Below are 27,534 nucleotides of genomic sequence, written 5' to 3'. Positions count from 1 at the left end.
ATTTTTAAAAATAATTTAATTCTAAAACCCTTTGTTCTGTTTGTTTCAGAAGGAAAAAAACCCACAAAACCTTCTCCACCTCGTTTTTTAAATGTCAAACTGGTTGGTCTTAGAATGTCATGTAAAGCCTTGTAGACTGCTCCAATAAAAACAATTTGTGTAAAGAGACTCTCATTACTCTGGAGAGCAAGCATACCCTGGAAAGATAATGATGAATGAAAACAAATCCTCTCTGCAACTACCATCTTCAGAGGTCTCGTGCCTGGGAAGCAGGAGGGTCCATTGTGTCTCTGAGTGAAGTGAAAAATGTTATTAATCTCAATGTTTTTGTGGCATCTGTACCTTGAGTCGAAGTCTTTCTCACTAAGCATGCGCCAGCCTCAGGGATCCCAGAACATTCCAGCTAATTATTTTCTGTTCACTGTCAGCGAAGGAGCTACCTATAGGAGATATCTAATGATTCTAATTGACACAGTTTTATTGGTTGTAGCTTCTGTGACGCTGGCTGACCAGGTCATGCTAAAGTATATTCAGGTCAATTCGCTTGTGTAGATCAAAGTAATGGTTACATGTATGAGAGTGGTATTGGGCAGGGGTTTTCAAACTGGGTGTCGGGAGGGGAATTGAACTCAGAGGCTTGCTTTGTGAAATGGGTCGCCAGTGCAAAAAGTTTGGGTGTTTAAACTTAATGAAAACTAATGGAACATTCTTTGCATTGTTTTCACTTCTCTGTTCTTGTCATAATGTAATAGCAAACATTTACATTGTAAATACCCCTGTAACTAAATAACTCATCAGACATCAAAGAAGCCTTGGGAATGCTAATGAAGGCCTTTATCAGAAAAGGTGCAAATCCCAAAGAAAATGGGCATTGTGGTGGGGACCTGAGGTCAAAGACTCAAAGTGCATTCCACACTCATCAAAGGAAAAGCCCATGTGGGCAGAGACACTGTCAGTTTGCTTTCTGTGTGAAGATACTGTAAATATGGATTCAAAGAAAGATCCTTTATATCTGGACTGTTTGGATTCTAACAGGGCAAAATATGTGAATGAGAAGATGGAGATTCCCAGATTATTCTGGGTGACCCAGAAAGACTTTGCGAAACTGGCAGTTTTACATCTCTGCCATCATATGAAGTTACAAACTGTGATTTATGTTATATTTTACCTGCTTTAACCTCTCATTAACTCTCTTTTCTTTGCTAATAAATCTTAAGTTAATTATAGATTTGGTTGCCAGCATTGTCTTTGGTGTAAGATCTGGGATAAGTGACTAGTCCCTTGGGAGAAACCTGATGTGGTGTGATTTTTTTTGTTTTAATAACCTTTTATCACAAAGTTCAGTTTGTCTGTGTCAAGGTTCCTTCCCCACTCTGAACTCTAGGGTACAGATGTGGGGACCTGCACGAGAACCTCTAAGCTTAACTACCAGCTTAGATCTGGTTTTGCTGCCACCACCCAAATTATTTGAGTCATTTGGGAAACTTTGTTTACCTCCTCTCCCCTCCCCCTCCCCCCCCCCCCGAATATCTCCCTCCCAAGTACTATAACCCTTCCCTGGGTAGCCTTGAGAGACTTCTCCACCAATTTCCTGGTGAACACCGAACCAAACCCTTGGATCTTAAAACAAGGAGAAATTAACCATTCCCCCTCCTTTCCCTCACCAATTCCTGGTGAATCCAGATCCAACCCCCTTGGATCTAAAAACAAGGAAAAATCAATCAGGTTCTTAAAAAGAAGGCTTTTAATTAAAGAAAGAAAGGTAAAAATCATCTCTGTAAAATCAGGATGGAAAATAACTTTACAGGGTAATCAGATATAGGAACCCCCTCTAGCCTTAGGTTCAAAGTTACAGCAAACAGAGGTAAACCCTCTAGCAAAAGGAACATTTACAATTTGAGAAAACAAAGATAAAACTAACACGCCTTGCCTGGCTTTTACTTACATGTTTGAAATATGAGAGACTTGTTCAGAAAGATTTGGAGAGCATGGATTGATGTCTGATCCCTCTTAGTCCCAAGAGCGAACAACCCCCAAAACAAAGAGCACAAAAAAAACCCTTCCTCCCACCAAGATTTGAAAGGATCTTGTCCGTTTATTGGTCCTTTGGGTCAGGTGTCAGCCAGGTTACCTGAGCTTCTTAACCCTTTACAGGTAAAAGGATTTTGGTGTCTCTGGCCAGGAGGGATTTTATAGTATTGTACACAGGAGGGCTGTTACCCTTCCCTTTATAGTCAGGGCCGGCTCTGGCTTTTTTGCCGCCCCAGGCAAAAAAGCCTCCGGCCGCGCGCCCCCCCCCCCATGGGGGGGGGGGAAGGCAGCCAGAGCCCCGGGGGGGGGGCGGTGAGCCCCGGCGGGGGCTCCGCTCTCCCCCGGCGGCCAGAGCATAGGGGGCAGGGCGGCGAGAGGGGGGAGGGCGCCGGGGGGGGGCGGCCAGAGCCCTGGGAGGAGGGCGGCGAGCCCCGGCCGGGGCTCCGCTCTCCCCCGGCGGCCAGAGCGCAGGGGGCAGGGCGGCGAGAGGGGGGGAGGGCGCCGGGGGGGAGGGCGGCGAGCCTGGCAGTGGCCCCGCTCTCCCCGGCGGCCGGAGCGCTACGAGGCCCCCCTCCAGGTGCCGCCCCAAGCACAAGCTTGGTGGGCTGGTGCCTGGAGCCGGCCCTGTTTATAGTTATGACAGTCTGGGTGGCAAAAAGGATTGGAGGACTGTCTGTGACTCCGTGGTAAGACTGGTATAGTGATCCAGGAGTTCACATTGGTTACTGGCTTGGTGAAATTTAATTACAGAACATACCATCAGTTTGTGGTGTCTACTCTTTTTTCCTGACAATCAGCCCTGAGATAGGCACTCATAGTAATGAGCCACTCCAGACAGCGTGACAGGTTCTGTTCAGGGATCCTTTAGTATCCTTTATCCAGACTTTAGTCAGTCCCAGTGTTCAGTTTCTGTTTTGATAATTTGTCACAAACACCAGTAGTGCATACTGATATGACCCTGAGCAAGCTGTATCAAACTTGAGTTGCTGTGTCTAGGGCTTGTGATAGACTAGGCTAAATGTTTGTGTCTGCAGCAGGCAGATAGATTTACATAGGAGCCCCATCATAAATGGCACAAAATACTCAAAATACTTCAGCTGCATCTACATCTTCTCAGCTATCTGTGTCCTCCAAGCCACAGTTCTGATGGCCTGGTAAAGAGTTTCAATCATCCAATCAATAAGGTTTTACAGCTGCAACACTTTACCCCCCTTCGTCCTTTTAGATGCCACCTCTCTTATTTTTAGGCTGCATGGAAGAACATAACATTGGACAAATAGGTTTGAGAAGCCATAACATCTGGTTATGCTGTCCATTTCAAATCTGTCCCTTCTACCCAATCTCCCTCCCCGTCCCTTTTCAGGGACCCCTTTCATGATCAATAGGAGAAATAGAACCAGTTCCTGTACAGCACAGGGGAAGGGGATTCTATTCACTTAGAAAGAATAGAGGGTGGAGGTCAATTTCAGACCCCAGGTGTCTAAATAGATATGTATTTATAGAGAGCAATCATATCTCCCCTCAGCCTTCTTTTAGTTAGGCTGAACAAGCCAAACTCTGAGTCACCTGCCATAAGGTAGGTTTTTTCCTAGTAGCCCTTCTCTGCACCTGTTCCAGTTTGAATTAATCTTTCTTAAACATGGGAGACCAGAACTTCCCACTGTATTCTAGATGAGGTCTCACCAGTGCCTTGTATAGTGGTACTAACACTTTTTTCGGTCTCTACTGGAAATACCTCCCCTGATGCATCATGGGACTGCATTAGCCTTTTTCACAGCCACATCACATGGCAGCTCGGTCATCCTATGATCAACACCAATGTACCCAGGTCTTTCTCATCTACTGTCACTGATGAGTCCCCAGCTTCTAGCAGAAATTCTTGTTGTTAGTCCCTACCCTGCATGGCCCTCCTATTTTCACTATCAAATTTCATTCCATTTCTATTACTCCAGTTTAGAAGGTCGTGCAGATCATCTTGTATGATGATCTGATCCTCCTCCGTATTGGCAATACCTCCCAACTTTGTGTCATCCGCAAATTTTATTAGCACACTCCTAAATTTTGTGCCAAGTTCAGTAATAAAAACGTTTAATAAGATTGGTCCCAAGACTGATCCTCAGGAACTCCACTGGTAACCGCCCTCCAGCCTACAGTTCACCTCTCAGTATGACCCGTTGTAGTCTCCTCTCTAACCAGTTTATCTACCTTTCAGTTCTCATATTAATCCCCATCTTCTCCAATTTAACTAATAATTTCCCATGTGGAACTGTATCAGATGCCTTACTGAAATCCAGGTAGATTAGAACTACTGCATTTCCTTTGTCTGAAAAAATCAGTTTACTAGAGAGTTGTACTGCTTTAAATATGTCTGTTTCTCTATAGATATAATTCTGGTGATACAAAAGCTGTCTGTAAGACTGTCCCTAATTTTCCCTCACTCCCTAAAACAAACAGCTCCAGTCTGCAAGCAAATACAATCGTGTTTTCCCTCTGACTGGTGAGCAGCAAGGTCTAGAATTTGTTGGTCTGACTGACTTAAGATCATCATTAAGTATATCATAACCTAGGGAAAAGCTCTCCTTAGAACACCGAGAAGTACATTGTCTGTAGTACATTGATGAAGAGGGAACTCATCTTGTGCAGTAACTGGAGTTCAAGATGTGTCCCCCTGTGCATGCTCTACTTCAGGTGCGCCAGAACCCTGCACTTTTGATCAGAGATTTTTGGTAGCAGCGTCCGTTTGGCCTGCACATGTCCCCACACATATTTGTGCACCGCACCAAGGCTGTATAGGGCTGTGCAGGTGAACTGGCCTCAGCTCCTCCACCGCAAAGTCCCACAAGGGAGACACTGAAGCAGAGCAGAAGGAGAGCAGGTAGTGGAGCACCCACAGAGACATGAATATCAAAGAAGTCCAGTTACTGCAGAGGTAAGTAACTGCTCCTTTGAGTAGTGTCGCTGTGGGTGCTTCACATCAGGTGACTCCCGAGTAGTACCCACCTAAGGAGGTGGAAGGTTCGGAGCAGTGTTCAGCAGAGCAGTGTTCAGAAGAGAGAACTGCATTGCCTGCAGCAGCATCTGATCTTGCCACGGCTACCAACGCATAACTAGCAAAAGCATGAACAGAGGACCGAATTGGCACTCTACAGATGTCCGTAATTGATATACCCTTAAGTAAGGTTATAGATGCAGACAGTGCTATTGTAGAATGCTATTACTCTCAAACCCCAAGTTCTGTTGTAACAGATCTAAATACAACTGGACATGCCCTATAACCTTTGTTTCAAAATTACTGAACCCTTGTTTCTGTCTGCAATGGATACAAATAGTCTAGGAGAGCTTCTAAATGGGTTGTTCCTATCTAGGCAAAAGGCTAATGCCCTCTTGACATCTAGGGAATGGAACATGGCTTCTCGACTAGTCCAATGTTGGTTTTTTGGGGGGGGTGGGCAAAGAAGAGAGAAATAGTTTGATTAACATGAAATTCTGGGGACACCTCAGCTAAAAATCTTGGATAGGCCCACAGCAACACTTACCCTGTGGTGAATACTACAAATGCAGGGGTCTGATATTAAAGCCCCCAATTCTCCACTTCTAGCCTCCAGTTCTCCAACCCTTTGGGTAGAAGTGATGCCTGTCCAGAACGCTATCTTCATTGATAAATCTATTAAAGACCATGTAGCTAGTGGCTCAAAAGGAAGTTTCATAAGGCAATTAAGGACTAGGTTCAGGTCCCAGCTAGGAGTAGGGTCTCTGATCTATGGGAAGCGATTTGACAAACCTCTTAGGAATCTTGCCATAGTTGGGCGAGGGAAGAGTGGAAAAACCTCATATGGGTGTGAAGAGCTGTTACTGCCACTAAGTGAACCCTAATGAAATTCATAGAAAGACCCAATGTTTTCAATTCCAATAGGTAACCCAATACCGTAGGAAGAGGAGAGTGAGTCAGCAAAATCTGATAACTGCTACACCAAAGATGATGATGTTTGCATTTCAGGAGATATTTCTTGTAGATTCTTTTCTACTGTTTCATAAAATGTCTTGTACCTCTGACAAACAAGATATCTCTAGTCCTGACAACTGTTGAGGAACCATGCTTGGAGCCTTAGAATATGTAGGTTGGGGTGACATATTCGGCTGGCATCTTGAATCAGTAAAAGAGGACTGATCAGAAGACGTCACAGAGGGCGAGAAGAGAATCCGATTAGATAGGGATACCAAACTCGTCCTGGCCATGTTGGTGCAATCAGTAGTACTCTGGCCAATTCTTGTTTGATCTTGTTGAGAACCTTTAACGGTAATGGTGTCAGTGGATACACATACAAAAGACCCTTCATCCATGAGATGAGAAAAGCAACTCCTAGGGATTGGGGTCAAGACCCCCTTTTGAACAATACCTGATGCATTTTGGTCAGGTCCTTCCATCACTTGAGTGCTGTAGAACCCACTGGAGAACAGACGGTAACCTGCCTACCCTACCTTTGCTAGGTTTGTAAACCGTTCAAAGCTATCCTTGTAGACCTCAGAGATGCAATCTGGCATGCTGTACTACAAAGACAGAAGCTGACATGTGTCCCAGCAGTTGAAGACATCTCTGTTACTTGAGGACTGCCCTGAATATTGGTGATGAGATTTGCTAGTGCAAGAAATCTGCTGGAAGGAAAGCACTCTGCTTCTTCAGACTCATATATCAACAGAAATGGACATGTTCTTTTCCTATTGACTGGAATGGAAGCCTAACAGCATAAAGGAGACTCGATAGGCACACAGTTTATAGAAATGTATTTACCTGAGCAATTTATCTACCTGAGCAATTTATTAGTGATGGGAATGTTTCCAGGTAATGTTTTCTGGGTTGATCACATGTACAAATCCATTTTACAGATTGGGGACAATTTTGCTGTTCCTTATCTTCTCAATATTATTACTGAAATCATTTCTGTAAGTGCAAGGTTGAGAGGATGAGGAAAGGGAAGATGTTTTCATTGTAGATAACATAATTACTATATTGTCAACTGAGTCTTTTGCATCTTGCCTGTAGGTCAGAGTACGCGCGCGCCCGCGCACACACACACCATCCATCCCCCCCCCCAGGATTTTTGACAGGTGGCGATGTGATATTTTTTTTTTTTTTTTTTTAATGAAAGTTTGCAGTTGATCAGAACAAAACACTGTGGTTTACAAAGACAAGCAGAATTCTTTTAGCTTTGAAAGTCATTGTATCTACTCTTTATTTTGTTTCTTCAGGCCACTGAAGAGGTTTCGAAAAATCTGGTTGCCATGAAGGAAATATTATATGGCACAAATGAAAAAGAGCCACAAACAGAAGCTGTGGCACAGCTTGCTCAAGAACTGTACAACAGTGGTCTTCTTAGCACCCTAGTAGCTGACTTACAACTGATTGATTTTGAGGTAAGAAAATACACCTCTATCTCAATATAACGCTGTCCTCGGGAGCCAAAAAATCTTACCGCGTTATAGGTGAAACCGCATTAGCCCCGCCCCCCCCAGAGCACTGCTTTACCGTGTTATATCCGAATTCGTGTTATATTGGGTCGCGTATATCAAGGTAGCAGTGTAGTTACAAAACTTCATGAGCCACACACATGGTAAGTTGCATTCTGACCATCAGAATTCCTATTTAATTGAAGTAAGAGGTTCACTTCCTAGCTACACAATTTTTATTTTTTCAATGCTGCTAATAATAGCAATTGTATTTTAAGATTTAATTAGGAAACATTAATACGAACTACTTGGTAAATTAACCAAATGCGTGAGATTAAATTTCTGAGGAGTTTGGAAGGATAGATCACATAAAAAATGAAAAATAGATGAATAGCTCAAATCTTTATCCCAGAACTCTAACAGAGGTGTTGCTTAATCTTTAATGTAATTTAATTGCTGTGTTCAGAGAGAGATTAAAATCCTAGATTGTATTAATGCCATAATGCCCATAGTCTTATTTAAATCCCTTTTGAGTTATTACAGTATAATACTGAGTCATCTGACTATTCTCATTAAAAAGTTTTCATTAATGCTGCCACTAATTAGCCATTTTTTAAATCTTTAATACTCTCCCTATAGGAAACAAAAGTATATTTTTTTACATTCTCCCTAATCATTTTTCTGTTTAGACAGGAAAGTCAGATTTTATTGATCACTCCAAAATATGAACATTAATTTTATCTTTCTGTAAGTTTTCATTTGTTGCTCAACAGTATTTATTTGAGTACTTCATACACAGTAATTAATATGTCTTCACAACACCACTCTGAGGTGTGGAAGTATTGTCATCATCCTCATTTTATGGCTAGGGAACTGGGGCACAGTCCGATTTAGGGCTTGTCTATGTGGTAGCGCAGTGCAGACTATGGGATGTGAATTGTAGAGTGCACTAATGTGTTGTGCTCTGACTGCTCCATGTAGACCCTTCTGGTGACACACCCATGCCCCTCTGCTATGTAGACAAGCCCATAGTAACTTTCCTACAAGTTGCATAAGAAGTCTATGGCAGAGCTAGAAACAGAGCCCGGAATTCTAGTGTCTTGACTAGGCTATCCTGCTAATTAAGGTTGCTATAAAATTGTACTGTTCATAAAAAAGTTGGCCATGAAGCAAACACAACAGTCTAAAGGGATGTTGTAGTGTTACATTCCAGAATTAAGTTAACTTTCTTCCCCAACCCCCCAGAATATTGTTTGATTCTGTTACCATTTGGTCCTTTATAGCTGGCATACACTGAATTTCCTATAAGGTACATTCCAGAGTAGATTAATCCAGAGACAAAACTGAACACGTCCTACAGAAACCTGAACCTGAGTTTTCAAGCTATAAGAGTCTGCAAGTGATTGTTTTAAAAATGACTTGTCAACGTTTCTAAAAAGAAAAGTCTTAACTAGAAATTGTACCCCATAAAAAAGGGTTTTGAAAATAAAAACTGATGGAAAATTTTTTTCTCACCACATACATGTCTTTATATAACAAAAACCCAAGGAAATTCAGAGTGAAAGCAATTGATATGGTCCCTGCTTATTGAGGATAAGATGCTGAGAAATTAAATCTGGATTCTGCTGACTTTCAAGATCTTTATCAGTCCAGTTTTTAGTCTTTCTGGTTATTTGGAAAGCATTCTTCTGGTGATGGAAAATGGTGGTGTACAAATTGATTTTATTACATCTATAATGGCATGGAATTGCGTAGGATTGTTCTGTATTAAAGGTAGCTGTACTTTTCAGTCTGAGGGGGCTGCTGATTGTTGGTAATAGCCTCCTATTTTTGGACTCTCAACTGCTCTGTTACCTGAGAAGGATGTGGCTTTTCCTTGCTGAGATGAATATTAGAGAGACAAGGTGGGTGAGGTAATACCTGTTATTGGACCAACTTTTGTTGGTGAGAGAGACAAGCTTTCCAGAGCTCTTTTTCAGGTCATGTTAAGAGCCATTCATCTTGGACTAAAGCAATGCTCTTTAATGCAGAATGTGGCAATTTGCTTACCTAATGTTGTGGGCTGATGTCAGCACACCTGTGCACCACCACCAACTTCCCATCAGTTACTGAGCACAATTCAAGATCTTGGTTTTAGTCTCTTAAGCCCTGTGTGGCTTGGACGTTACTATTTTTTGAGACAACTATGTCCAGAGCTGAAAACAGATGAGATGCTTTTGCTGATGTTTCTTTGCTCCTTCAAGTGGTATGACAGAACCTGAAGTCGTTTGTGCATGGATCAGTGCACATTTTTGACTAAGTATTTGTTTGACTATGGATCGTTCCTGAGGGAGTTATCTTTATAAATTGGGATGATAGAGAGGGATTTTTTTTCTGACTGTTGCACTCTGTCTGCAATCTATTTGAATCTAAATACCACGGTGATGGGCCCCCTAACGTAAATGAAATTATTTTAGGTCCTCATTAAGAAATTGCCCTGAAACATCCAATCCTTACTCTAATATTAACATTTGTTTGGAATTGTGTCTATATGTAGAAACATTTTTTCATGTAAGGCAATCAACAAAACTGTTCAAAGAGCAATAACTTGTCAATCAGTTTCCTGCTGACTTGTATTAAAGTATCTTTCAGTGGGGGTAATTGCAGCCTTTGAAAAGTTTAAAAAAAAAGACAGAAACACAAAACAAAAAACCTTTTTGCATCAGGGAGGTAGAATCCGACAATGCTGGCACACTTTTACACTTCACCTCTGAGAATCATGACTGTTGGCATGAGAATTTGTGTGTGTCCTTGTTAAATAGACCATTACATCACTTGGAAGTAATAGATGCTTCTAACAATAACTAGATTTGGAATTACTGTGTACCACTACCAGCTCAATTATATGAATAAAGAGGGGGAGCTGTTGCTGTCGGTAAATAGGGGGAATAATGAGATCCTGGGCAAAATTGTCAGTGTTAGTGGATGAGACTTGATGGCTATATTTCTCAAAACACTGCTCTACTCATTACCAGAACAAAGGGTTCTGATGCTGCTTTGGGCAGGCTTTCAATAGAATTATAAATCAGAAAACAAGCATTTACAAAACAAACTAACACTTATATCCTGACAACAATACTGCAGCAAACTCTCCATGCTAATTAACAAACAAAAATGTCATTTTTTAGAGACTATGATCTTCCTGGGATTTTCTAAAAAATTGGTTTATTTTTTACTCATGCAGCATCCATTGTCACAGCGTCAGGAGTCCAATACTATAATTAATACAAATCTAAAATAATAAGCTATCGTTCTGTCATATTTGTTGGAAGTCTCCATAAAGTGTAAGGTCTATTTCTTTACCTTAAAACTTGCTACACACTGATTCAGATGGTGCCAGAATAAGTTCATTCCACAAACAAGGATCATCAATAATAATGGTTTGCTTCTGGTCTCAGATTATAAAATTCAAGTAAAACATTGAAATATTCCATCTTACTCAGGACTGTGGCATTGTTAAAAATGGGCATAGTATTAACATAATTTTGGTACAAAATGAATCCAGAGAAACTCTAGGAATATCAGATAAAATATAAAAGGGTTTTTATTGTTTTAAACATTATCAGTAGGTTATTCAAGCTATCCAAATGTAAGTTGATACAATGATGTATTGAATGTTGTGACAGATTTGAAATAGGTGTAGAGAAACGAAGTATTTGGGGAACTTTTTTGTGAAATGGTCATGTTTAAGTGTATGTATATTAATGTATGTATTAACTCTTGCTATACATTCTGGTACTAAATGTTATATGCTTAATTGGTTACGTTTTTGACAGGGCAAAAAAGATGTCGCTCAAATTTTCAACAACATTCTCAGAAGGCAAATTGGTACAAGAACTCCCACAGTGGAATACATCTGCACTCAACAAAATATATTGTTCATGTTATTAAAAGGGTATGTCCAGTATTCGGTGTAAATAGTTTTATACAAAGTATTGGAATGGTTTTTTCAGGTAAAAGCAGGACAGTGAGAGTGGTGAAATGTCCCTTCTTCCTTTGCAATTTGTTTAAATAATTTTGCCACAGGGCCTGTAACTTCCCTTAAAGTAACTTAAGTCAAATGGATAATTTAAGCAATAGAATATCAAAATATGAATCCTTTAATGTGAAGGGTGACAGGGTGAGAATTGAAAACTAATACTGCGCTAAAAACATTCTTGTTGGGGTAATGTAATGTTCCTTTTCACTGAACTTACTTCATTGTCCAGAATTTAAACTGTTATTCCTGATCTTAGTTATTTACCGAGTGTTCGAATGATTGTTCTAACCTCTGGCTAAATGAACTTGCCGTCCCATCCTCTGAGTTACTGTGCAGCTCCTGCTTCATAGTTATTGGGTAATACAATTACAGAGACATCAAGCAGCTCCAACTTTTCTAGATATGATTGTGTATTCACTGCATGCCAGATTGCTGTTTCCACCTCTATTCTTGTATTACCTGCATTGTTACATCACAGAATCATGCCATATCAATTATGCTGTAGCAAGTCTGCAGCTGCATACCAAAATAGAGGTGCTCGTGAAAACAAATTTAAGTAAAAAGACCTTTGTTTTTTAAATTAGGGAACAAACATCCCCCCAACCTCAAAATGAACTGTTACATTTCTATTATTCTGTGCCATGAATAACAGAAAATATTAGAGGTTGCAATCCCATTTTATCATTTTGGGGTGGGAAAGTTCACTAATGTCTTGCATAAAACCATTTTTAAAATGTTAACATTTCAAACACTAATTTTATATCAGTAGCTGTAGCATGTATACTGATGGATATTGTTCAAATAAGCTCTCATACATCATGATGTACAGTATACTCCTGATTATCCAGATAGACTGAGGGACACTGATTTTATTTGGATAATTGGGAGTTCGGATAATCAGGATAGCAGGAACCATTCAGCCATTGAGCAGTGGGGTTCCCTCCTCCACAACGGGGGGCTCGTCTTGCTCCTCACAGTACTGGCCAGAGGTCTTTGCTCTATTTTACAAATCTCCACGTTAGCCGAATCCCTTCCTTGTCCCCCAGCATGAGATATGTGCCCTCTGCAGCACGTATCTCATGCTCAGGGACAAGAAAGGGATTTAGATAATGAGGTTTGGGTCAATGGGGGTATACTGTAGTTGTACTCAAATGCTACAGTGATTGGCATGGTATAAGATTCTATAGAAATGATAAAGAATTAGATTAAATAGTTAATCCCTTGGAATAGCTGTTTGCCACATCATGACGACAGCAATAAGATGTTAAAATAACAGGTTTTGTTTTCTGGATGTTTAAACAAAAGATCTGCTCTTTAGTTTTTCCTCAAAGTTTTTGCATTACATAGTAATTAGAGATGTTGCCAAGTCTGAAACCTACCAAATGTGAGATATCATGCTTATGTCACATTGTCTCTTCATTCTCTTTATCTGTGCCACTTGTCTGAGCCAGCAGAGTATTGATACATATAGAAAAATTGTTTTACAGCAAGAGCAGGAACTTGCACATTTTAATCCCTGGCTTCCTCATGAACACTAAGAACCCCATAGCAGTCTAGAGGAGCAACAAAATGTATCTTTGCAATTGTAAAGAAATCCAGTGTTCCACAGAGTACTTTTAATTTTTCCTATTCTACAGTCTCATTTTGACAGAACCCAAGATATCTGAAAGATTCAAAGGGCAAGATTATTATTAACCATCGTATAATATAAAAGTAAGAACAAATGAATGATACTAAATTCTTATATGTGCTTTCTCAAAGTGCTTTACAAAGGAAGTCATAGAAACTGAGGCACAGAGAGGTGAAATAACTTGCCCAAACTGTCAGACTGGTCAGTGGCAGAATCTTCTCCTAACTTCAAGTCCAGGATCGTGTTCAGTGGACCACATTGCTGATTTTTAGGACAGCATAACCTAGGACAGCCACCATGAAACATTTTTGTGTGTGCATGAGTAAAAATGTTTGAAATAGGTGTTGGTTTTAATTTATAGAAGTACTTACTGATCTGTTGTATGTCTTACATATGATGCATCTGGTATAACCAAATTTACATAATTTTAAGATATTATGGTGAATGTGAACCAACCATTAGGATCTAGGCTTTGAAAAGGTATATGATTTGCCAGAATCCTGTTGATTTAAATATGTGGAGCTACAAGAGACCCATAGATTTCAGGTGACGTTACTTTCAAATTTTGACCGTGTACTTGCAGTGAAAATGCTTATTCTTTTGACCAAGTGGAACAGTCTGTTTGTTCACTTATGAAGTTAACCTAAAAAGTCATACTCAGTATTCCATATAAAATGAACAAGTTTGGCAGTATACTGGGAGTTGTGAATTGTCCATACCACTAGAGGACAAACTTCTGCTGTCCCAACCTGCAGAGCACCTACTGCACATTTAGAAAAGCCTGCTATGAGTCACGTTCCACCTGCAGTTATGAGAAGAGGGCATTGATTTTGAGTCTGAACATAAAGTTATGTTTCTTATGCTCCCATTTTATACAAGTGATTCATACAAGCAACAGATTGATCATCTGATTTTGGTAGTCTTTCGTAGAACATCTGAAAGTGGAACTTAATATGCAGATAAATGCCTTTTAATTATTAAAATGTTTAAGTTGACTTGATAACATAATACAGCGTATTGTTAATTATATATAAAGTTGCAGTACTACAGTACCACATTTTAAAGGTATTTATATAGACTTCTCATTTTGCAGGTACGAATCTCCAGAAATTGCTCTAAATTGTGGAATAATGTTAAGAGAATGCATTAGACATGAACCACTTGCTAAAATAATCTTGTGGTCAGAACAGTTCTATGATTTCTTCAGATATGTGGAAATGTCAACGTTTGACATTGCTTCAGATGCGTTTGCCACATTCAAGGTAACTTGCATACCATATCTAAATAGTTACAATAGCATACATTTCTCCAGCATCTCAAATATATAATCCCAAATGTCAGGTGTTAGTCACATATGGAGTCAGCATATGGAGACAGAGAACAAAGTTTGTGACATTCTCTGTAAAGGGGCTGGATCAATTGAACATTGCTGCCTTCTAAGCACATGGCGATTAAGATATTGCTTCAGATACATGTGCTATGTTCAGGGTAACATTTATTCCAGAACTAAAATTTAATCCTTTTACTTAGATTGTAAACTCTTCAAGGCAGGGAGGGACTGTCTTATTTGTGTAGTGCCTTGCATGATTGGTGCTGATTCATGATCGGGACCTCTAGGTGCTAACACTGTACAAATAATGAATAGTGTAAGTGGACTCTTTGGTGCTGTAGAGCTCCTCTGGTGATATAGTAGCTTGTGTCATTTCTGTTGCAGAGAGTAGGCCTGGGTTTCCCTGTGCCCCAGTGATCCAAGCAGTTGTATCTTGGAGCTGTTGGAAGCCAACACAAGTTAAAAGAGCCTTCAAGTTGCTCTGATTTCTCTGAGAACCAGTACAGCATATAGCAGACCCCTTCCTAAGTTATGCTATGAGTTTTCACAGCCACAGCCAAGAATCTACACCAATATTCCAACTTTTTTTCTTTATTTCCTTAGTATATCAAAATCCTTCATTAGATTAATTAGACTCTTCAGAGGCATCCAGAATGAATATTTATTATTTTAATAAATACTTTTTTTTAATCTGAAAATATTGCTTAAACATGACATACTTTTTCAGGATTTACTTACGAGACACAAGTTGCTGAGTGCAGAATTTTTGGAACAGCATTATGATAGGGTGAGTAAATATATTTAATTCCTCAGAACTTTTTGATGATTGATACAGAATAATTTTCATTTGACTGAAAAAGTTAAATACTTTTTCATTCTTTGTATCGTATTGCTTGGATTCTTAGTTAAGAATTACCAAGGACAGTTTATGTATTGCATTAATCAAAGTTAGGTTTGCATTTTTTTGTGCCATAGTGTTTTTAAAATAGAAATTTGTTTTAAAATTCTCAGCATTTCAGCATCAAAAACTGAGATTTTGAAAAGATGAAAATCTAGCTTTGTGAAAATGTATTTTCCACTAGAGGGAACCTTTTCCCATTTTTTCTGTTGTCTATATGAGGCCTTAGTCACAAAGGTATGTTTGATAGTTTTGCTCCATCTGCTGGCCAATTCTGATATTAATAAAAGCTTAAATCATTTCATAGTCTACAAAATTTTATTGCTTAAAGAATAACGTCCTTCATTATATGGTAGTCCAAATATTTAAAGTTCCCAAAATAGCAAAGAAATTAAGTTTTTAAAAAGCTTGTTAGAATTTTAAACACCTGTAATGTAATACTGCAAACCTTGTTTCAGTAGAATTCTAAGTTTTTATTTACATACCTATTAAACATCCCCCCAGTTAAATAAGTTGATTCAAAAGCAGGGCTTGTGCCACTTGGAAAGTTCCTGATTTTTCTCTTCATTCTCCATTCAGTTCTTCAGTGAGTATGAGAAGTTACTTCATTCAGAAAATTATGTGACGAAAAGGCAGTCACTTAAGGTAAGGTAGTTTTACTTTGAGTGCCCTTTTTTCCCCCAAGGGGGAGGGATAGCTTTGTGGTTTGAGCATTGGCCTGCTAAACCCAGGGTTGTGAGTTCAATCCTTGAGGGGGCCATTTAGGGAATCGGGGGCAAAAATCTGTCTGGAGATTGGTCCTGCTTTGAGCAGGGGATTGGATTAGATGACCTCCTGAGGTCCCTTCCAACCCTGACATTCTATGATTCTATGATAATTTCAGGGTGAATTGATTTAAATCACAATGACTTAAATAACTGGTTTGAATTCCAATTTAAAACAGTAAAAATAGTTGATTTCAATAATTATTTTAATAAGATTTTATTTGTGGACTTGCCAAAGAGTTTATTTTCATCACTTGGGAGCATGGTTGAATCAAAGCAATCTGGGGCGCACAGCAGCACAGGGGCCCCTGTGCCACACTCTTGCAGCATCGCCCTATCTTCCACTTGGAGTGATGGTGGCCGGGTTAGGGCTGCAGGGGTGGAGCCCAAGGGAAGCAGGGACAACAGGCAGAACCAACGAGGCTGGAGCAGTGGTAGGGGGCCCCCATTTCCCCCCAGATGTGGCAGTAGGGGCTCCCTTACCTATCCCAGAGGCACAGATTTGGTAGCAGTGGGGCTCCCCCAGTACTTACCCCACAAATAGGCATGGATGTATCTGTACAGAGTGATATTTCTTGACTGAAAATTTTGTAGCTAGAGACAGCTGTCAGCCAGGTGTCTCCAACCACGGTTCTCCAGTTTGAGGATGCAAGAGAGATCTTTCATTGGTTTTTATGGCTATTATTCAAGCTGCTTATATTGCAGAAACTCCCAAAGGTCTAAATGGGATGAGGGCCCCATTGTGATAAAGCACTGTACAAACACACACGAAGACCGCGCATGTACCAAAGAGCTTACAGTCAGGGTATTGGGTGAAACTGTCCAAGGAATGATTTAGACTGGTCTGCGCACAGTTTTTAGACTGGTATAATATATATCATCGGGGTGTGATTTTATAAAGATGTAGTACCAGTAAAGCAATGTGGATGCTGTTACACTGATGTGAAGGTGCCTTAAACTGGTACAGTTTATCCCCTTTTCCGTGAGGGAATAGTTGTACCAGCATAAGTACTGATTAGTTTTAGACTTATTTCCGCAAAACTCAGGGCCCAGGTACATAATTTAATAAAATACACTTAAATAGATATAATTGCTAACCACAGCAACATCAGCATAGATATCTATTAAACATCCGTGCTGGTCAGCTGTGGGATGTGTTAATTTTCCATAGGGAAGTATGAGGTTGGAGTGAAGGTATTGCACAGTTGTCAGGAATCAGTTACAAGTGCGTGTTGGAGGTGTATGGGACTTACTTATAGATGGGTGAGTGCAGTGTGTGGGGATTGATATGTTAAAGACAGACACGTTAACTGGACACACATGCTTGCTTCTAAGTGTTTGAGTCGGCATAGGCGTGGGAACTAGGACTGCCGGGGGTGCTGCAGCACCCCCAAGTTTTATGTGGGGTCCCAGCTGCTGGCTCCGTGCCCGGGATTTCACTCCCCAGCCGCCCTCCTGGGGCCCTGCGCCCAGGGCTTGGGTCCCTGTCCCTGTGCCTGGGGCCCCGTCTGCTAGCTCCCTGTTCCTGGGGCCCCATCTGCTGACTCCCAGGCTCCCGCTCCCGTGGCAGGGGCTCTACTCTCGGGGCCCCGGCTGCCAGCCCCACGCCCGGGACTCCACTTCTGGCCCCATATGCGGGGTCCCAGATGCCCTGCTGTGGCCCCAGCCTTGGCCCCTTAGCCCTGCCTGGATCCCCCGCTCCTGGAGACATGGCCCCTGCTCTGGAGGGTGGGGCAGCATGGATAGGAATAAAGGGGGGCATGAGGTAAAAAATAAAAACTTCTTTCAGCACCCCCACTATTAAGTGTTCCAGCACCACTGTGAGTAGGGGGGTTTCCTGTTAAGCAACCATAACTGTTTTTTATTTTTTTCTCTTTTGGAATTTTCTTTTCTTTTGTTATTTTTTAACTGTGTATGGTGTTAGTAGATTATAAGAGACAGGTTCCTTTTCCCCCACAATGTTGTTATAAATGCTTGCATGGTCGGGTGGTAATTTCAGACTTGGAATATGTATAGAAGGTCAAGTCAGTGTTTTCATTTTGTAATAGTTTTACTAGAGAATTTTTAATATTTTTCTGGGTGGTAAAAAGAACAGATGTGGTAGAAAAGATCAATTTCCGAAGATTAAGTGTGCATTGGGAACCTCAAAAGTGTATCAAAGGACTAAAAAGCAGAGCTGGTCCATTTCATCACACACTAATATAATTGTCATAGTGCTAATTACTGTTTATATTGTTTCATTTTCTTTTTATTTTAGGTTAAAGTTTGCTTTTTTAAAAAGCAAACGTAACCTTTTAAATTAAGACGATGCAAAAATAGCCAAAGACTGTAACCACCTGAAAAGTACCTACCCAACATCACGATGCAGGGATGGTAGAGCCATGGGTTGAGCCTGGTTCCTCCTATATTCCAGTTCCAATGCCTTTACCACAAAACCATGACGTACAGTATCAGGTTTTATAATTAAAGACTGTTCTGTCTGTGTCAGTGCTTTGTAGAGATGGTCATGTAGGGATAATCCTGTTTTACAGACGCCAGAGACAAGAACAGAGACAGATTTGGCCTGATCTTTGTGCAAAGTAGCATGGCTACGTGGATGACTCTTCTTTTATAGCTGTTATATTAGAGACTGAGCTTTTATTACCACCTCTGGTAGAAATGGTCTTGTGCAACCTCTCAGATCCTCTCTTACCTCATTTATAAAATTGGGAGGGAGGATGATACCTTGACTGTGGGTAGCTGACTTATGACAACATCGAATTATCCATTTCAGATACCAGACATATTGAGCATAGATATGGTACAGTAGCTAGTTATCACCTAGCAAAGGGCATTCGTTATGGGGGTACTGAGAGCCCCTTCTGCTGACATAGCACTGCCCACATCAGCACTTTTGTCAGTGAAATTTGTGATGGTCAGAGGGTGTGTTTTTTCACTCCCCTGACCGACAAAAGTTTTACCGACAAAAGTGGTAGTGGAGTCACAGGCTAAGGGGAAACAGAAAGGTAGGCAGTTTTTCAGCCATGCTGAGAGAGAGAATGGAAAAATCACATCAAAATACCCTGGACTGGGAGTCAGGAGAACCAAGAGTTTGTTACACCTCTTTTATTGACAGATGTCAATTACTCAATGTGCTTCACAACCCCTATGATAAAAATTGTATTTGAACTCCTAAGATTTCCGTAGTACTTCATTGTTCTGTCACATTTTTCCACCCTTAGTTGCTTGGTGAATTGCTATTGGACAGACACAACTTTACAATTATGACAAAATACATCAGTAAACCTGAAAATCTGAAACTAATGATGAACCTTCTACGAGACAAGAGTCGCAACATTCAGTTTGAGGCCTTTCATGTCTTTAAGGTATCGTACCAAAAATCATAAAACCATTGAATAGCTTCTGTAGTGTGCCTCATTTACACAGGTAATGAGGTTAGTCGATGATGGCAAACCTCAGATCTGTCTGCTCTGAAAAATTACTTGATTCTTTCTTTTGCTGAAAAGTACTTACTCAGGAAATGCTAAATGGTTTTGTATGGTTATTGTTAGCATAACCTTCCTCTTCTAAAATTCTGTATGAACTGAGAATGATGAAGGGGATGAATGCATGCTGTGATTTCTGAGCATAACTCGACGACATTCTGAGGATTCTAAACAGGTCTGTGTCGTGCTACATAGTACTATGGAGGATACGTGTAGTATTTTAAATCAACTAATCAGTTTTGAAAAATCTAAATCAGGGTTGTCTGTTAAAACAAGTTACCCTTTTTATTAATAGTAGACATAAACTAATGATTAGTAATAGGTTGGGGACTTAGCTCCATTCAGGAATAACCCTGCAGAAAGGTTTTAAACCATCTCTAGTCTCTCTAACGATGATGCTAGATACATAAAATCGTGCACTTGCTACAGGACTCAATCCTATGAGCTGCTGAGTGCCTCCTGCAGGATGTCATGACCAGGCAGCTCCCATTAACATCAGAATTGGGCCCTCAGTCTCTACCTCAATAACATATAAAACTGGTTTTCATTTCAGATTAATTTTCTCAAATATTCCATTTGTTTTTTCATGTGCAGATATTTAGGAGAGAAAACATTCATAATTTTAAACTTGGGCTGTCAATTAATCACAGTTAACTCAAGTGATGAACACAAAACAAATTAACTAGATTTTAAAAAGTCACAATTAATCAGTTTTAATTGCACTGTTAAATGATAATAGAATACCAATTTAAATTTATTATAAATATTTTTGGATTCTGCATTTTAAACATATTGATTTCAATTACAACACAAATACAAAGTGTACAGTGCTCCCTTTATATTTTTATTACATTTTCACTGTAAAAAAAAATGAACAAAATATAGTATTTTTCAGTTCAACTCATGCAAGTACTGTAGTGCAATCTTTTTATTGTGAAGGTGCAACTTACAAATGTAGAATTATTATTTCTTACGTAATTGCATTAAAAACTAAAATAATATAAAACTTTAGAACCTACAAGTCCACTCAGTCCTACTTCTCGTTCAGCCAATCACTAAGACAAACAAGTTTGTTTATATTTACGGGAGATAATGCTGCCTACTTATTTACAATGTCACCTGAAAGTGAGAACAGGTGTTTGTATGGCGTTGTTGTTGTAGCTGGCTGTGCAAGGTATTTATGTTCCAGATATGCTAAACATTCACATGCTCCTTCATACTTTGACTTGTAGGCTCTAAAGTTTTACATAGTTTTGTTTTTGAGTGCAGGTATATAAAAAACAGCAATAATAATTTTACATTTGGAAGTTGCACCTTCACAATAAAAAGATTGCACTACAGTACTTGTCTGAGGTGAACTGAAAAATACTATTTTTGTCGTCTTACCGTACAAATATTTGTAATAAAAAATAATATAAAATGTGCTGTACACTTTGTATTCTGTTTTGTAATTGAAATCAATATATTTGAAAATGTAGAAAAACATCCAAAAATATTTATAATACATTTAAATTGGTATTCTATTATTGTTTAACAGTGAAATTAAAACTGATTGATTGTGACTATTTTTTAATCTTGTGACTAATTGCAATTAGTTTTTTAATCATTTGACAGCCCTATTTTAAACCATTATCATCTCACTTTTTATTAGCTAAGTATAATTTTAACTGAGCCTTCTGTTTCCTGTATCTGTGCTAAAATCCCTCTTCTTTTGTTGCAGGTGTTTGTAGCCAATCCTAACAAGACACAGCCTATATTAGATATCCTCTTAAAGAACCAGACCAAACTTATTGAGTTCCTCAGCAAGTTTCAGAATGACAGGACCGAGGACGAACAATTTAATGATGAGAAGACCTATTTAGTTAAACAGATCAGGGATTTGAAGAGACCAGCACAGCAAGAAGCTTAATCTCCAATAAACCCCTAAAATATTAAACCCAAATTCCGCATTTGCTGTTAGATATTCAGCATCAGGCACTCTTATCAATTCATGAGGAACATTACTGCTAATCTGCTGTTCAGTGAACGGTTTTTGTTTTCTCTTTTCTTTTTTTAGTCCAAGTTGAAAAACATAGCTGCTGCTTTCTTGCACAATGTGGACTTTCTTGATATTTGTGTCATTTCAGAATTCAAAGACACTGCTTGTTTTAGGAGTCCTGGGGAAAAAAAGATACTAGATTCATGAAAGCAAACATAGATGATAGTTTGGTTTAGGAAAGAAGGTATTAATGTAGTTAAGCAACAGGTTGCATGCTTGCAAATCTGATTAAATCGTATGTTTGCACTTACCTTGTTTGAGATATGAGCACAATGTGACCTGTGCATACATGGCACCATAATATAAAATTGTATGCCTTGATTAAAAAAAAATGTGCAGTGCTTTACTTGTAATCAAAGGGGAAATGTATCTAAGATGTGAGCTTATTGGGATAAACAGTTGTCTTGCAAATAAACTCAATTTAGCAACTTTTAAAAGAGTGAAATCTTGAGGTTCATAAGGAAATGTATATAATATGCCTTTCACTGCTTTATAGATTTTTTTTTGACATATGATTTTCTGAGAATTGAGTTGTAAACTTGGAAATATGTTCTAAGGGTTTTGTTAATTTTACTTTGAAGGTATTTCAAACAGTAGAGCTAGCAGTGACACTTCGCATTTCATTTCAACAATGCTTGCTGGTTTCTTTTGTATATAACTCCTAGGCTGCTCATTTCTTTAAAAATATGATTTAATTTGTACAGCAGAGGAATGTTCTTGTATTAGTCTGTAACTATTACTTAATATTGAGTTCTGCAAAATGAATGCTCATATGTAGCTGAATACTTCAGATCATCTGAGAATGCTGATTTAACATTTCTTAAATACTGCAGCATCAAAAGGAAAAAAAACAATTTATATGTATTCATTTATCTAATGGGGTGCCATCAATTAGGTTAGGCTAAAATATAGAACTGGAATCCTTTAATCTGTATTCTTACTGGTTAATATTGGCCTTATTCACTTAAATTAGTGCTGTGTTCTGTAAATGGTCAAGATTATGATAAACTAATATTGATTCCTTTTTCTTCTGGGGAGTCTACAGAGACCACCTTTGCTTTCTTGCAGTAGATATCTCAGTACAATAGTTGTGAAAGTGAATAATTTCCCCTTGACTTCGAGAAAAATAATTTCATAGATGGCCTACTTGTAACAAAATGATTTAATTTTGTCAAGTCCTGTTCTTAAATGCTGCAAACTATCAGTATTTATAAAAAACAAACAAACTGATTTTGCACCATGTTGGCTTTTGTTACTGTGACCATAACAAAAAACATCTACTAAATATTTGTAAACAATGTTATTAAAATTGTATCTATTCATCTTATAATTATGCTAAAATCACAACCAACTTATGAGTTGGAGTTTGAATGTTCAAATTCTACATGGCTGAACCTGATTGAGAATGCCATAAAATTGCTCATTGCTTCCTGTCCTCTTACTAATTAAAATTATTTTCAGTTAGCAAGATGAAACCCCTGATTGACATTTTAGCTAATTTTGAAGCCATTGTGAGGGAAATCAGGTAATAGCTCCAGAAAATTGGGTGTTTTCACTCTGGTAATATAAAATGTCTCTTAACATTGTCATTGATCTCTTTAAGGTTCTTAATCTGTCCATTGCAAACTGATTCATATTGTCTCCTGGAAAATAGCAAATTAATCTTACTGAAAATGAGAGATCTCTATTTTTAAAATAATTTCGGTAGTCAGGCAAAATTGGCCATTAGATGGTATTATAGTTCAGCACTAGCAGTCTTATATTTTGGTTTATCATAGTTGAGTGGAAGAAAACATTATTTGCCAAGTTATTCTCTATAACACACAAGGCTTCCACTTTAGAAAAATGTAGAAATGCTAAAATTTATATATGTAAAGAAGTGAAGAAATTTGGATTGGGCTATTGGTTTTTCTCTCTCTGACTGGGAAACAGTGGATATGATAACTTTTTTAACATATGAAAGCATTTGAATGTTGGCGTTCAAGAAAAAAGTTGTATTTAAATTTAAGATCATTTGACATGTTATTCATATTTAAAAAATTCTGCTGTACTGGAAGTAGTTTCTTCTCATCTGCGTGAAGGCTTAAAGATATTACTAAAAGTTATTTAATGTGAGGTTGTTGTTTTTTTTAAATATTGATGTATACAGTTGTAATTCTACTTCCATGAAAGTATTTCATTTCTCCTGAGAAAAAATGCATTTCTTACCAGAAAATCTGGCTGGCCCCATAATTTAAATTGAAATAAAATTTTGAAGAAAATCCATTATGTGCTTTATTGTGTTTGAAAATGTCAAGTTACATGTGGACCTGAACACTCACCTCTTTAGTGCCTTAAAGGAGTACATTCTGCATCACTTCTGAATCATAAGTTTACAAATGAAACAGAATTACTGAAGGTAGTTAAATCCAAAGCAGACTGTGAAGAGTTACAAATGGATCTCATAAAACTAGATGACTGGGCAACAAAATGGCAGATGAAATTCAGTGTTGATAAATGCATAGTAATGCACATTGAAAAACATCGTCTCAAATATACATACAAAAGAGGGGGTCTAAATTAGCTATTACCACTCAAGAAAGATCTTGGAGTCATTGTGGATAGTTCTCTGAAAATGTGCTCTCTGTGTGCTGTCAGTCAAAAAAGCAAACAATGTTATGAACCATTAGGAAAGAGAGATAGTAAGACCAAAGATATCATAATGTCGCTATATAAAGCCATGGTATGCCCATGCCTTGAATACTGCCTGCCATGTCCAAAATATATATATATATAGAGAGAGAGAGAGAGATCTATATAAAAAAGAAATGGAAAAGGTACAGAGAAGGGAGTATGGAACAGCTTCCATATGAGGAGAGATTAAAAAGACTGGTACAATTCGGCTTGGAAAAGAGACTAAGGGAGGATATGACAGAGGTCTACAAAATCATGACTGGTGTGAAAAAAGTGAATAAGGAAGTGTTATTTACTCCTTCTCATAACGCAAGAACCAGGCATCACCCAATGAAATTAATAAGCAGCAGGCTTAAAACAAACAGAAGGAAGTATACTTCCCAAAATGTACAGTCAACCTGCTGAACTCGTTACCGGGGATGTTCTGAAGGCCAAAACTGAGTCCAAGTTAAGTTCATGGAGGATAGGTCCATCAAAGGCTGTTAGCTAAGATGGTCAGGGATGTAACCCCAGGCTCTGGATGTCCCTAAGCCTCTGACTGCCATATGCTGGGGCTGGACAGAGAGAGGATGGATCATTTGAAAATTGCCGTTTTGCTCACTCCCTTTTAAGCATCTGGCAATTTGCACTGTCGGAAGACAAGATATTGGGCTAGTTAGACCATTGGTCTGACCCAATATGGCTGTTTTTATGTTGCGTTCTTATAAAAGAATGATCCTAAATGGCACTTTCAAAGCCACTCTTGAGAAAGGTGCAAAGGAGTGCTGTACAAAAGACGCAATAACTGATTTGTATTTGCAAATGGCGGCCTGGTTTCTCTGATCCTTTGATTGTTACAAACTTTGGGCCTGATCTAAAGCCCACTGAAGTCAATGGGGGTCTCAGGCTTTGGACCAAGCCTTTAGTGTTAATTTCAGCATGGAGTTAACAATTATAAGCCATGTTGTTCTGTATATTGTTTGGATATTCCCTGTAGACAATTTAGGGTTTATTTCCACTGAACTCATCACTTCTTATTCCTAGTTGGTTCTTTGGTTTTTGTACTCTCTATTCCTAAACATTTTTTGCTTTTGATTATGTCCATTTTTCATGCCTACCACTAGCAGTTAGAGGACGCTGACTTGCCAGTCTACTAAATCAATGCAATACAAATAAAAACTGCAGGGTTTTTGATGCAGATATATATGGCTATTCTCTTTAATTATTGGAAAATCTATTTTATATTGTTTTTTTCCATGTGCAGCATATTCATGTCACATTAAAAGAATTATTCAACATGTTATAGCTCTTGGTCAACAATCTACACACACTTGATCCTTTTAGATTATATTGGTTCAATTTTAGGATCGAGCTTTTCCCTTAAAATACAGTATCTTATAATGCTTTATAGATTAAGATTACAAATTAAAGGAATGACATTTAAAAATGGACAGGTGTCCTCTTAGGTGCTTGGATGAAAATTTCCATTTAAGTATTTGGATGAGCTAGCTAAGGGGGGCGGGAGAGCACAGGAGTTTGAGGTTTTTGTATTAATTTAAAATGTGTGTTCTCCACAGATTTTTACTGAATGAATTGCCTTACGGATTGGAATCACTAAGAATCAGAATAAAAGTTGCATGAAGCACATCACAAATGTGAAGCTTGTTTCTGATTATTTCATAGGTAAGAAACTTTCTAATATGGATGTCACCCAAGTTTTTGGATACATAGTGGTTTTGTGCATTTGTCATACATAGCCTCGGCCAAACTTCAGTATTTACTACTTCACTGGGGAAAAAAAGGCCCTTTCAACGAAGGCCTAGTTAGACTCACTCAGGATTTTTGTTCTAGTCTCCTGCTTTCCAGTCCTTAGCTGTTCACTATTTTTATTAAAGTTCTAGAGCAGTGGTAGTGGTAGCCAAATGGCAAGTCTTTTCTCCCTCAGTGGTCAGTATGTGCCACCGACTGCCACTGCCTCAGTGACCAAAACCTTTTCATTATGTACATTTGCTCTGAATTTGCAGCCTGTGAAAGAGCTCCAGTGTGGAGATTCATCTGGACTTTCTCCTGCTGCTATTCTGGCTCACAGTCAAGGCCATGTTCTGCTTTCTCTGGGTTGTCCTTTATTGTAGACCAGTGGAACCCAAACTGGGGGTGCACCCCCCACAGGGAGTAGGGAGGGAGCACCACCCAGTCCTGCTATGCCCCCAGCTCTGCCCCGGCCCTGGCCTCAGTTGCGGCCCTGGCTCTGCTCCCAGCCATGGCTCAGCTTCCAGCTGTAGTCTGGTCCCGGTTTGTGACACTATAAAGGGGATATAGGCATGCTATTTTTTTTTTTTTTTGAGCACTTAGGCATATTGTAATTCAAGGTGTTAGTAGCATCCATAGGTAAAATATTTGTAATGTCTATTTGAACAATACCTCTTAAAGCAGTGATCCCCAAAATGTTTCTGTCGCTTCCCTCCTTTCCCATAATGGAATCTGTCTGCGTCCCCCTGGGAGCCAAGGTCAGCAGCTGGGAGCGGAGATGTGGTCAGGAGCCTGGGCCGGAGCTGGGGCTGAGAGCAGAGCTGTGGCAGGGAACAGGGCCCACAGCTGGGGCTGGGATCCGGGGCCGGAGCTGCGGCTGGCGCCAGAGCCAGGGGCTGAGGCCGGAGCAGGACTGGGGGAAGAGCCAGGCTGGCCGGTGCTTCCTCCCTGCCCCAGTGGGGGCTGGCTTGGGCTCCACTGCGCCCCTCTGAACGTTCCTCCTCTCGCCCCCCCCCCCCAGTTTGACTATATCTCTTGCCAAGAGACTGCTGCATCCAACAATGTGACATTGTTCCTATCATAAAACACATCAAACGTCATTAATGAGTTAGCACAGCATACATCTGAAGTATGAGGAAGACCAAGTGAAAGCTCAGCTTGTGAATGACAGGATACTGGGTTTTGCTGCTTTACTAACCATCACAGGGAAAGCTTCAAAGTAGAGAGCCAGAAAATACCCTCATAATTTGTGCCCAGAAGCTTTGGTCAGGAGCAGAATGATTGTTTTTAATCTGCCAACTGCAAAGTTCTTTGAAGCAATGAGATTTTAACTCTGCCAAGGCTTCATATACATCTCTACCCCGATATAACGCTGTCCTCGTGAGCCAAAAAATCTTACCGCGTTATAGGTGAAACTGCGTTATATCGAACTTACTTTGATCCACCGGAGTGCGCAGCCCTGCGCCCCCCGGAGCGCTGCTTTACCGCGTTATA

The 27,534-nt window shown here is 39.4% G+C and overlaps 1 protein-coding gene across 1 annotated transcript; it reads left to right on the top strand.

Moving 5' to 3' along the window:
* Positions 1 to 7,282: 7,282 nt before the first annotated feature.
* CAB39 (calcium binding protein 39) lies at positions 7,283 to 23,902 on the top strand. The gene is made up of 7 exons (XM_026649937.1): positions 7,283 to 7,443; positions 11,292 to 11,410; positions 14,218 to 14,386; positions 15,182 to 15,241; positions 15,932 to 15,997; positions 19,338 to 19,481; positions 21,322 to 23,902. Exons 1-7 carry the CDS (start codon positions 7,312 to 7,314, stop codon positions 21,508 to 21,510), a joined length of 879 nt encoding a protein of 292 aa, XP_026505722.1. The 5' UTR covers positions 7,283 to 7,311; the 3' UTR covers positions 21,511 to 23,902.
* Positions 23,903 to 27,534: the final 3,632 nt, after the last annotated feature.

The sequence above is a fragment of the Terrapene carolina genome, unplaced genomic scaffold, assembly GCF_002925995.2.
Source record: "Terrapene carolina triunguis isolate 2854851 unplaced genomic scaffold, T_m_triunguis-2.0 Scaffold88, whole genome shotgun sequence".
Taxonomy (NCBI): Eukaryota; Metazoa; Chordata; order Testudines; family Emydidae; genus Terrapene; species Terrapene triunguis.
Note: the sequence above shows the minus strand (reverse complement) of the source record. Positions and strands in the feature narration are given on the sequence as shown.